Source organism: Lithobates pipiens, unplaced genomic scaffold (genome assembly GCF_037356315.1).
Source record: "Lithobates pipiens isolate NorthernLeopardFrog02 unplaced genomic scaffold, aLitPip1_a1.2 Scaffold_48, whole genome shotgun sequence".
Classification (NCBI taxonomy): Eukaryota; Metazoa; Chordata; class Amphibia; order Anura; family Ranidae; genus Lithobates; species Lithobates pipiens.
The window spans coordinates 478,317-491,654 of record NW_027507872.1 but is presented as its reverse complement, the minus strand read 5'-3'; the positions used below and the strand labels follow the sequence as shown (position 1 = coordinate 491,654).

The 13,338-nt window shown below is 42.4% G+C and overlaps 1 protein-coding gene across 5 annotated transcripts in view; it reads left to right on the top strand.

Moving 5' to 3' along the window:
* LOC143957013 (membrane-bound acylglycerophosphatidylinositol O-acyltransferase mboat7-like) overlaps nt 1-13,338 on the top strand; it is a 788,470-nt gene that overhangs the window by 338,681 nt on the left and 436,451 nt on the right. For all 5 annotated transcript variants that reach the window (XM_077467161.1, XM_077467165.1, XM_077467162.1 and 2 more), the window contains one exon: nt 10,780-10,906. In XM_077467161.1, the coding sequence (XP_077323287.1) occupies nt 10,780-10,906 (127 nt within the window). The remainder of the gene's footprint in view (nt 1-10,779; nt 10,907-13,338) is intronic.

Here is a 13,338-nt window from a genome sequence, read left to right as displayed (position 1 = left end):
TAAGATAACTCTAATAGTTAGAATGAGGGAACATGTCCAAAATATATATAAAGGTTTCCCCAAACATAGTAGACATTTTGCAGCGGTACACAATAAAGACCCATCACAATTTAATATTTTGGGGCATAGAAAAAAAAAAAAACATGGAGAGGATCCCATAAAATTAGATCTATTAGCCAAAAGAAATCAAAATGGACCCACTCCTTATATACTTTAGTACCAGATGGGTTAAATGGGGAATTTGGCTTAAATTTTTAAGTGACTTTTAAATCTGTGTATTAATACCTTCTATACATCATAATTTCCGGTTTTCATATATATAGTTTAATTTCTAGAGTAATTTTATTTTTTCAATATATACTATATATCTAAATTTTATATGTATATTTTTTAGAATATTTTTTATATAAACTTTATATTTAGTAAGTGGCCTTTTTATAATTAGTGCCACAATTAGTGACCCATTGGGGGTATAACATCAAATAATAGTAAAATAATTGAATTATTTTCATGAATGGGATATATCGCTCCACCTTTTCGTAATTAATTTTAATATCTTTATTTCATTTATTTTTTAAAATACATTTTAATATAATTCATGATTCTTAAATAATAAAAATCCATTTTAGCCATAGGAAGTGTTTAATATAGTTTTGTATCACATCAAAGTGGACAGTGTGCTTGTATGAGACACACATCCACCGTGATTATAATTGCCACTTTACTCACTATATGCGGTGATATTAAGAGTTTTACTAACCAACAAAATGGCTGCCCACATGTTGGAGACATGTATCCAACAATATGGCAGACGAAACACTTCTGACGTAATGCATAGGGAAGTTACTGGATTAAGGAAAGATCGGAAGTGACGCATAGAGACATTTGTAAGACCGCACATTGTTTGATCTGTCTGCCGTTTTCAGAATTGTTGCCAGTAGCCATTTTTTTCAAACTTAAATAAACCTATTTGAGACATATTACACTATGGGATCTTCCTGCTTATTCCCTGCTTTCATTTGCTGTGGATGAACAGGCGAACTAACCAACTGGGATCCATTATTGCAATACAGTACTTTTAAGGACATCATCCCCAGTTACCACACTCGGGAGGACTCATTAAAAATATGAGTGGCATTTCTTACCCATTTAGAGGTAAGCGTATTGAGAGCACTGAGTGGAGCACACGAAGAGTACACAGTGGATGTCACCTGAAGTTTGCTTGTCACATTGCTGCACACCAGCACTTTTTGCACTAATTTGCACGTTTACTGTTTATGGATGAACTTTTATGGGTATCACTACTCAATATAAAGAGGACTGTATTGGTACACCTACACACTTAAAGGTGTACACAAAGGATCATTTGATATTCGGCACTTTATGATACTCTTGCACCATTTTGCACTATTTAGTGTTCGTTCAATTATTATTTAATATTTAGCACCTGATGATGATTTTCACTATTTTTCACTATATTAATTGTTTGTTTATTATCTGCACAGCAGCTATTTTATTCACTTTATGAATTTATGGTACAAAATTCAACAAACAATTACATTCAATCCTGAGGCATTGAGGCTTAGACAAATTCTTCAATGTCTCCACATTAACGTATATATCCATAACATTTCTATAATACTGGAAGGTGGCCTGGGGGGGTTACTGGAGGAGGAGAGACATCTTGTGAGGAAAAAAAAAAAAAGGGGGAGGGGAGTTAAATTTACCCCCTATGTTATTTCCCTTCTTTATGTGCTTTTATTATACCCTTGTGATTCCTTTACTTCTTAAAAAATTTAATATTTAGCACCTGATGATGATTTTCACTATTTTTCACTATATTAATTGTTTGTTTATTATCTGCACAGCAGCTATTTTATTCACTTCATGAATTTATGGTAATGTGTTGCACATTTTTTGAAAATAATTTGCGTAGTCTGCACAGTAGCAGTTTGCACAGCAGCTAAATAATTGCATGCACTACAGCAATTTGCATTAGGATTCACTATTTGTATTGGTATAATTATTGATTTATTGCACTTTATCTATGAGGTAGACCACATATCAAACAAGAATATTCCAGCTTTGTAGTAATGGTATATGGTTTGCACCTTTTTTTATTTAAATAAATACATACGCTGCGCTTCCAAAATAAACTCTACACATTGTGTATGTGATAACCAAATCGCCCAAAAAAAAAATCATGCAGTGAAAAACATAGTCTCTGCCGACTGTGAATCGTGACAATAGTGCAACAAATAAAAAATATAAAAACTTTAAATTAATAAATGATGATGTACAGGTATACTAGCATACACCCACATTGTAAATAATTATACCAAAATGATAGTGTCCATAGGATCATAATATATAGTAATGAAAAGTGCTGCTTGCTGGGTACATATGTGACATCGAATTATATCAGTTCGGAAGTGATTCAAAGTCCATACGATTCAGAAACTGCTGTGTGGATAATCCAAAGCAAGCTGTAGTGATCACCCTCAGGTGCTCCTCCATGGGTATTAAATGCTCACCTCAGAGCGTGTGACTTTGAACTCATGCTCAGTCAGAACACGCCTCTGAACCACCTCTGGGCTCTGCAGTTTTAACCAGACTCCTAGATCCGTCCGCGCAATACCTCGGTTTAGTTAAAAAGGGACTGGATGGTGTAATATTGTTTAAACAATTTATTAATCACAAAAAAAAACCTGTGGGGTGCTCACATTGATCAGGCGCGTCAGTGCACCACTCTACATCAAACAAAAATGCATTTAAAAATACTGGGCCGGTATCGGGATGGTATGGGATTGCTTCCTTCCTTCGACACGCCTTTGGGAGGGGACAGGGCGGACGTTAAGCAGGTGATCTGTCAGGAAGAAATCCCATACAATCCTGATACCGGCTCGGTATTAAACGCTTTTTCCTTTGATGTAGAGTGGTGCACTGACGCGCCTGATCAATGTGAGTGCAAAACAGGGTGTTTTTTTGCGATTAATAAAAACGCTTCTGAACTGATATAATTGGATGTCACATATGCACTCAGCCACACTTTTCTTTACTATATATTATGATACTATGGACATTATAATTTTGATATATTTACCATGTGGATGCACGCTAGCATTGTATACTAGTATATCTGTTTAACATCATTTAAAGTTTATATATTTTTTATTTGTTGCACTATTGTCACTATTCAGTCGGTAGAGACTGTTTTTCATTGTATGATTTTTATTTATGCACTTTGGTCTGAATGTGTAGTCTATTTTGGAAACGCAGTGTATGAATTTGTTTGTTTATTAATGTAACATTAACGACATACACAGATTGCACCCCTGTACCCAGTTATGGAAACCCCATTTTCCCTCCAGGATTTAGCGGTTCCAACTTCCGAGACCTGAAGGATTTCGGCCTCACAGGCATCCCGAATCTTGCGGGGAAGGCGTGGCCAACGATCCCGGAGCTGGTGAACCTGTCGAGTCCTTTCTGGCTGGGCTTTTGGAGTGCCCTCCAGCTCTCCCACTTCTTCAGAACCCTTCCGGCCTCGGGGTTGTTTGCCAGGCCCCTTACCACCTTCGAGGAATTCTGCTCAAAGACAGGGGCAATGTCCCACACTCTCTTGGCTAACTACGACTTATTAATTACCCCGGCGGAACCTCATGTTTTGAATTGCATACAAAATTGGTAAAAGGACCTATGTAAAACTTTAAGTACAACACTGCAATTCATTCTCAGGTTTACATTCAAATCTTCTATTTGCTCAAGTAGGGTCCTTGCCCTGCGCAGGCCGTGGATACAGAGGACATTTCATTCCACTTACTCCACGTTTGCGAGGGGGGTTTCTCTCCTGGTCAGCAAGAGTGTGCCCTGCGTGATTCATCAGGTTGTGTCAGTTCCAGATGGGAGGTATGTGGCGCTTGTCCTAGATGTGTTCCATGGGCAACTAGTGGTGGTAAATATATATGTGCCTCACCCATTTCACTCAAAGGTGTTATATGAATTACTGACCAAGCTTGCACCATATGGCCATCTTCCGACTATATGGCTGGGGGATTTCAATGCCGTTCTTGATGCGGCTTTGGACTCCTCCAATCTGGCAGGGGGGACTCTGCCGGCCTGGTTGGCTGGAGCACTGTGGCGGGTTGATGGAGTTGTGGCGCTGGCGGCATCCATCAGATGCTACTCTCACATATTGACCACACACAGGTCTTCAGCCAGGATTGACCTGGCCTTTGGTAATAATGGGTTGTTGTCGTATGTGTCTGAGACCTCATATCTGGCGGGGGGGTTGACTGACCACAATCCTCTGGCTGTTACCCTGACTTTTGGGAAGGAGAGGGGGAAGCGTGGTTGGCAGGTCTCCCCGGGGTTGATACAAAATGAAGGGGTTTCTGCTCAGGTGAGTAAAGCTATGCAATCATACTGGACGTCAAATGATGGCACGGCTGATCCGGAGATAGTATGGGACGCCTTCAAAGCGGTAGCACGAGGTGAGTTCGTATCGGCCATTAAAGTTGCGTGGAAGACAGATAGCGAGGAAGCTGCAGAGTTGACACTTCAGGAGAGGCAGGAGGCAAAGGCGCATGCGGAATCCCAGTCTGGGGAATCGTATGGGGCCTTGATGACGGCTAGGAGAGCTTTGTCCTTACATTTTACAGGACAGGCCAGGGTGGAATTGACGAAGACTGCCCAGACGGTGTTCGCGGAGGGGGACAAAAACGGGATGCTCTTGGCGATGCTGGTGGCGGATCGCCCTCCCCCTACATGTATACCGGCGGTCCGGGACGGGAGGGGGAACTTGGTAACCGACCCTGAACAGATTATGCGAGAGTTCGTGTCTTATTACTCCGGGCTATACTCTCCCATCCCTCCCTATGATCCTGTGGCCTTGGGAACTCTGCTCGAGACCCTCCCGATTCTGAAACTGTCCACTGTGGACAGAGACTTTGTGGATGCCAAAATAACTCTTAAAGAGATTCAAGGGGCAATATTTACATTTCCCCCCAATAAAGCACCAGGTCCGGATGGTTTTCCAGCGGAGTTCTACAGGGCCAATGTGGAATTATTAGCTCCCAGACTTAATTCCCTTTTAGACTACTGTCATGACCATGGTACTCTCCCACAATCCATGTTGGAGGCCTATATGGTCCTTCTACTGAAATCGGGCAAGGATCCTACGGAGTGTGCTTCGTATAGACCAATAGCGCTTCTAAACATGGATCTCAAAATTCTGACCAAAATACTGGCCATTAGGCTGGCTACGGTACTGCCCACGATTGTTAATATTGATCAAACGGGCTTTATGGCGGGAAAGTCTACGGACACAAATTTAAGAAGGTTGTTTACGCACTTGCAGATTCCCCCGCGGGATGCTGAGTCGAGGGTGGTGGTTTCGATTGATTTTGAAAAGGCCTTTGACTCTGTGGACTGGGTATACATGTCCACGGTGTTGAAGGCTTTGGGTTTCGGCCCTCAGTTTAGGAAATGGGTGTCTGTTATACCGGCGTCCGAAAGCGGCTGTCAGAGTGGGCTCCTCCCTCTCAGATTTTTTTGAGGTTGGTAGGGGGACCAGACAAGGATGTCCCTTATCCCCGTTTTTGTTCACCATGGCCCTGGAACCCCTGGCGATAGCCCTGCGCACCTCTCCCGAAGTTGTTCCTATTACTGTAGGCACGGTGAGGGAGACCTTAGCGCTTTATGCAGACGATATGCTGCTATTTCTTAATGACCCGGGAGCGTCGCTGAGGGCGACATTACAACTTATTGACCGCTTCGCTGGCTTCTCTGGGCTCAGGGTGAACTGGAGTAAATCCTCTATCCTACCAATAGATCAGGGGGCCAAGGGGAGGGCGGATCCCGCGTTACCGTTGCAATGGGTCGAGTCGATGAAATATCTAGGGGTTCGACTCACAGCCAGTGTCCGGGATTATATGTCTCTGAACTTGCTCCCTCTGATCCCATTACTCAAGACAAAGGTTCAAGCCTGGGCTAAACTACCGTTGTCCCTTGCTGGGAGAATTAGTCTACTAAAGATGAAATTTCTTCCAATTATTTTGTACTTCCTTAGACATGCTCCTGTGTGGGTTCCGAAGTCTTATTTCAAGAAGATTAATAGCATTGTCACGTCTTACATTTGGGCCCCCGGGACCCCAAGGGTGGGCATTGGAACGCTGCAGGAACCGACTGACCAGGGGGGACTAGCGCTACCCAACTATCATAAATACTATTTAGCTGGTCAGCTGGTGTTTGCACATAGATGGTTAACGACTGATGAGGGGGATGCTGCAAACGTGCCTGAGGCTGCTCAGCTGGGCTCCCTGGAGAGTCTCCAGTTTGCCCTGTTTAAGGGTCTCCGGTCGGAATTGCCCTTAACGGACAGGATGAAGGCCACAGTTAAGGCGTGGGGGGTGGCGGTCAGGTTGGTATGCCCGTCCTTCCGGGGGGTGTCCCCATCGACTCCTTTGTGGATGAACCCCACATTACCCCACTTTAATAATTTGCCGGATCCTATGCTTTGGGCGACGAAAGGTATTAGGACAGTACGGGACATAACCACTTTTGGGGAGCTGCTTGCATTCCCTCAATTGCAGGCGAGACATGACCTCCTTAACAGGTACTTGTTCAGATATTTGCAGATCCGACATGCTTATCAAGCTCAGTTTTGAGTGATGAGAGTGGAGTCGGTCCCCTCTTCGCTCGAGACTCTGCTACGGAGTGAGAGCCTGATAAAGCCTCTATCGCTCACGTACAAGGCAATGTTTGCGTCCACACCTCTGGCGATTGTTAAATGCAGGGATAAATGGGCGGTGGAGGTCCCAGAGGTGAGGGGGGAGGACTGGGACTCTCTGTGGATCCAACCGTTTAGACACTTGGTGTCCGCACGGGATAGGTTAATCCAGTTCAAGTTCTTGCATGGGTGTTATTTTACTCCGGCCAGACTGCACAAGATCTACCCGACAGTATCGGCGGAGTGCTGGCGCTGCACTCACGCACCCGCAGATGCGGATCACATCTTCTGGGGATGTCCTCAGATACGGAAATTTTGGGAGGAGGTAGTCTCTTGCGTATCTGATTTAATACAGGTACCAGTCCCCTTAACAATCCGTGTGTGCTTATTGGGGTTGGTGGAGGAGGTGGTCCCGTCCAGGGCTATGCGCACAATGTTGAATGTGTTATTCTATGGCAGGAAAGCCATACTGCTGCACTGGAAAGTCAGGGCTCCGGATGTTTCCTTCTGGAAGGGGTTGGTCAACTCGATGCTGCCATATTACAAGGCCACCTATGAAGCTAGGGGGTGTATGAAGAAGTTTGACAAAGTATGGCACACGTGGTTTAACTCTGAATCAACAGTGGGATGAGAGGGCCTGGAGTCACATGGTTGTTTGGGTGTTGGGCATATTGCTGCTGAAGTAGCCGGGTTGTGATATAGTGACTTCTGTAATGCATCTAGGGGAGTATGGCAACTGAGGTTCTGATAATGGGGCTACCTTGCTAAGGTGATGCAAGACAACGGGTGAACCCGTTGGAAGATCGAGCTGTGACCACGGGGGGGGGGGGGGGGGGGGAGGTGGGAGGGGGGGTTTGGGGATAGATAGTTGTGTGGTGTTAGTTAGTTCAACGGCCGCTGGACGCCTCCAGTTGAGGTGTTCACTGTTTGTATTGTATTATTTTATGACAAAATAATAAACAGAATTTTATATTAAAAAAAAAAATCTTCTATTTGCTCGAAAACACAAGAGACCAACTTTAAGCTCCTAACCAGGTGGTACAGAACCCCAGTGAAATTGAAGAAAATCTTCCCAGACACTTCTGATCAGTGCTGGAGATGCAAGGAAGACAAGGGTACCATCTTACATATTTTTTGGACCTGCCCCAAACTACAACACTTTTAGACGGAAGTCCAACACACCCTCCAAAAACTCATAGAGCACGAAATACAGTATGACCCAGCATACTTCCTCTTACACGCCACTAATATATCAGGGAAGATATACAAAAAGTCTATTATCTGGCACCTTCTTGATGCTGCTAAAGCTTACATCCCTCTTAGGTGGAAATCCCCGCAACTCCCGACAGTAGGGATGTGAATCCGAAAAGTAAAGGAAATAAGTAGATTGGAAGACCTAGTACTAACTATGCGACACCAACAGGAGCGATACTCTGAGACCTAGTCACCATGGAACATCTTTATCTTTTCAGATGAAGGAAGAGCCCTCCTAGATAGCGACACGAATGACTAAAAATCACCCCACTAACTAAATGACTAACTGCTGACCCCACTGGCTACTGAGCATCCAGATGCCCTGACAGATAGCCCCTGCGTGTGTTAGGCTCACACGGAATTATCCTCCAGACACCCCCCTCCCCTCCTTCCCCCCCCCCAACCCCTCTTCTCTGACTTCTCCTCTCCCCTTCCTCTTTTTCTCTATATAACTTCTAATTATCCTTCCTCTCTATCCTTGTTTCTCGGTTCTATGGACCCAAATTAACGGGATCCAAACTCTTTTATTATATCAAAATTAAAAACAGACAGGGATCGGTTTGGGACCCACTAAAGGGAAAAACTCTTGCACCACTAGTATTGCTGCCCTATGCACACTCAGTACAAAGAAGTTGCTTTTTAGCACCTATCACACAAAATAGACGTGTGTCAGTTTAGCAAAATGTCGTGCTGTCCTTTGGCTGTAAAGGCCCGTACACACGGTCGGACTTTTTGACAACAAACATGCAAATTAGCTGTTTTGGAGCAACATCCGACTGTGTGTACGCTCCATCGGACAAACTTTTTCTGTTTTCATCGGACTTTTGTTGGCTCTGCGAACGGACAAACTTTTTGACAACAGAAGTCCGATGGAGCAAAGTCCGACCGTGTGTATGCAAAAGCATCGGACTTTTGTACAAGGTACAAACACGCATGCTCAGAACCATTGCAAACGATCAGACTACAATACAGAAGTTGACCAAAGGTGGCGCTGGAGTCATTGAACGTCCTCTTTTGAAGTGGCGTCCGTACGTTGTGACGTCACCACGTTCGTGTTTGTTGTCAAAAAGTCCGACCGTGTGTATGCAATACAAACTTGTGGACAACACACTTTGTACAAAAGTCCACGGAAAAGTTTGTACAAGTCCGACCGTGTGTATGGGGCTTTAGAAAATGTTCTCCTAAATATTGTATACATGCAATGTGTTGTAAGTTAACAAACTGTGACTGCCTGGATGTCTGTCTTTGACTGTGTTCCTTGAATAAATAAAATAATTGCAAAAAAAAAAAAGTGTCCGATATTGAGGTGGTTAATGCATTGTATGTCAGCTTTCAATGAAGATGATTTTTGGAATATATTTATACAATTTTATAGAAGTTGGTGTTTGTTCATGGGGTACCATGCAAGTCCATTTATGTTTTTGTACACCATAATATTTGGTGATAGGACGTGTGAACCCCTTATTTCTTTTTCACTTGTTTTTTTCTTTTTTGTCATTTACCCAACATACATATACACAGTTTATTAACAGACAAACTCCCATCCGTTATCAGGTTGCATAAGCAGAACGATCTCTTCACTATAAGAGTAGAGATAGGATGCCAATGTTAAAGTGTTTGTTATCCCAAGATTTCATATTCCTGATGTACCATATACTTGTATAAAGAAGTCTCTCTTTATATTGCTTCCTTTTTCGCTCCTGGTGTTCCTACCATTCCTTCTGCTTTCCTATTAAAAATTGACCACACTAAACAGAAGAAAACACCTTGGTCAGGTCTCTAGCTATGCTGGGAACTCAGGCTGCTCTCCAATGTTTGGACTTGTCCTGACACGCCCTCCCAAGCATAGCCATACACTGGGAAGCTCAGTGTGCTGCTGCTTCCCCCCTCCCCCAGCTCTTATGCAACTGAGAATAGAGGGAATGTAATCACAAAAATAAGGGAAAAAAGCTATTTCTATTTATTTTTATTTTTTTTTCATATCCATACAAAAATGTTTTGCCTTTCATTTTTATTTTAAACTGCATGGATGGTTTTACAAGGTGATCATTCACAATCACTTTAAGGCTGTTACAGGCCAAATTGCAGCTGGTATCTTCCGGTTCAACAGAAACCGGCTGACATTTGGCCAGTGTGTACAGCAGGCTGTCCATCAGAACCTGACCTAACTCCTGGCCTCTGTTGAAGGGGCATTCTGGAATATAACCGTTTGGCATCTGATTCGTGCTTGCGAGGGCTAAACTATGTGTTCTGGGGGCCAATGGACAGTCCTCAGGTCAAAACACACTAGCTCAGCGGGGAGATCACTGTACTAAGATTTCATAGTTGGTACAATGTGCTTCCCTTTTTCTTTAATTCCGCCCCTTGGGTTGAAAAAAAAAAAAAAAACTACTTGTGTGTACAAAGTTTAATATAGTGGACATTGAATAGGGAGAAATTGAAGCCATAACTTCTCTACAATCACAATCAAACAACAAAAAAAATCAAAAAACAAGCCACAATCGACAGTTTGCAGCTTTGAAAAGATTTCCTCCGCTCCACAATGGTGCATTTTAATGATTGTCAGGGTATGTTTTTAATTAAACTTTGTAAGGAGTAGGTAAAGTGAGTTCATAATATATAGGACTGTTTTATCACCTATTTCTCTATTTATATAATATATCTCTACTCTACGCTTAAAATATTAAAAATAGGCACAAACCCAAAATTTTAAGTTATTACATAATCCCAAATGAATGCAGCTGCAGTATTACCCCACCCAAAATTTCACAATTTGTTTCTTCTTTATTTGCTTCTAGATCCTGCCACTTCATGGCCCTTGGCTGGACTTTCACATACCTTTTTTTTTTCCGCACGGTGACCTATTATAACCTTCCAGCCCCCACCTCATTCACGAATGCAGTGCAGTTGCTGTTAACATTGAAGGTAAGTAACCTTCGCTTATCATGAAATTCCACATAGACATGCTGCCTTTATGCACACCCCACAGTTATGGTCCCATCTAGAACAATGTGAATTCTCTGAGATAAAGCTTTGCAATAAAGAAAGAACAGTGTTTAATATATTAACCACTTCAGCCCCGGAAGGATTTACCCCCTTAACCACTTCAGCCTCGGACCAATAAATACCTTAAGGACCAGAGGTCTTTTTCCAATTTCACACTGCGCTGCTTTAACTGGTAATTGCGCGGTCATGCAATATTGCACCCAAACGAAATTTGCGTCCTTTTCTTCCCACAAATAGAGCTTTCTTTTGATGGTATTTGATTGCCTCTGCGATTTTTATTTTTTGCGATATAAATGGAAAAAGACCGAAAATTTTGAAAAAAAATGATATTTTCTTCTTTTTGTTATAAGAAAAATCGAATAAACTAAATTTTAGTCATACATTGAGGGCAAAATTTATTCAGCCACATGTCTTTAGTAAAAAAAATGTCAATAAGCGTATATTTTTTGGTTTGCGCAAAAGTTATAGCGTCTACAAACTAGAGAACATTTTCTGGAATTTACACAGCTTTTGATTTATGACTGCCTATCTCATTTCTTGAGGTGCTAAAATGGCAGGGCAGTACAAACCCCCCCCAAATGACCCCATTTTGGAAAGTAGACACCCCAAGGAAACTGCCAATGGGTATGTTGAGCCCATTGAATATTTATTTTTTTTGTCCTAAGGGATTGAATAATGACTAAAAAAAAAAAAAAAAAATGTACAAAAAGTTGTCACTAAATGATATATTGCTCACACATGCCATGGTTATATGTGGAATTGCACCCCAAAATATATTCCGCTACTTCTCCTGAGTACGGGGATACCACATGTGTGGGACTTTTTGGGAGTATAGTCGCGCACGGCATCCCGAAAACCAATCACCACCTTCAGGATTTCTAAGGGTGCAAATTTTTGATTTCACCCCTCACTACCTATCACAGTTTCGAAGGCCATAAAAAGCCAAAATAGCACAAAACCCCCCAAAATGACCCCATTTTGGAAAGTAGACACCCCAAACTATTTACTGAGAGGCATGTTGAGTCCATGGAATATTTTATATTTTGCCACAAGTTGCGGGAATATTACAAACTTTTTTTTTTTTGCACAAAGTTGTCACTAAATGATATATTGCTCACACATGCTATGGGCATATGTGAAATGACACCCCAAAATACATTCTGCTGCTTCTCCTGAGTACAGGGATACCACATGTGTGGGACTTTTTGGGAGCCTAGCCGCGTACGGGACCCCGAAATCCAAGCACCGCCTTCAGGATTTCTAAGGGCATAATTTTTTTATTTTACTCCTCACTACCTATCACTACCTATCACAGTTTTGACGGCCATAAAATGCCAAGATGGCACAAAACCCCCCCAAATGACCCCATTTTGGAAAGTAGACACCCCAAGGAAACTGCTGATGGGTATGTTGAGCCCATTGAATATTTATTTTTTTTGTCATAAGGGATTGAATAATGACTAAAAAAAAAAAAAAAAAAAAAAATGTACAAAAAGTTGTCACTAAATGATATATTGCTCACACATGCCATGGTTATATGTGGAATTGCACCCCAAAATATATTCAGCTACTTCTCCCGAGTATGGGGATACCACATGTGTGGGACTTTTTGGGAGTCTAGTCGCGTATGGCACCCCGAAAACCAATCACCACCTTCAGGATTTCTAAGGGTGCAAAGGCCATAAAATGCCAAAATAGCACAAAACCCCCCCAAATTACCCCATTTTGGAAAGTAGACACCCCAAGCTATTTACTGAGAGTCATGTTGTCTGAACGAAAAAAAAGAGATTGATCGGTGGGTATGCCCACCATTAGATACCTCCCTTCATCCACCCACTTCTAATGATGGACATACATGCACCATTTATATATGCCGAAGCATGGGGGCATCCTCCCGCAAAAAAGTTATGCTGCGTACATACGTTCAAACTTTTCCACGGGCAAGCCCTCCGTCGGAATTTTGACCGTATGTACGCGGCATTAGGAGCAAAATCACTCCTCCACCCCTTATGCCCCCATGCTTCGGCATATATGCTCTTTTTTAACTGTGGTGGTGAAATCACCGCCTACAGCACTGGAGTCAAGGCTTTATGTATCGTGGGAGCAAACGCTGTTGCTGTCAAGATAAATAAATCCGCGCTGCAGCTGAATGGCGTACCTGCTAAGCAAATTATGGTTAACGTTAAAACAAAGTAACATCCCAGTAAAACCTTACCATACCATACCTGCAAAGCAATTGCCAAAAAAAACAGTAAAAAATAAAACATTTTTTAACACAACCTGTGCCTAAAATATATATATGCCGAAGCATGGGGGCATCCTCCCGCAAAAAAGTTATGCTGCGTACATAC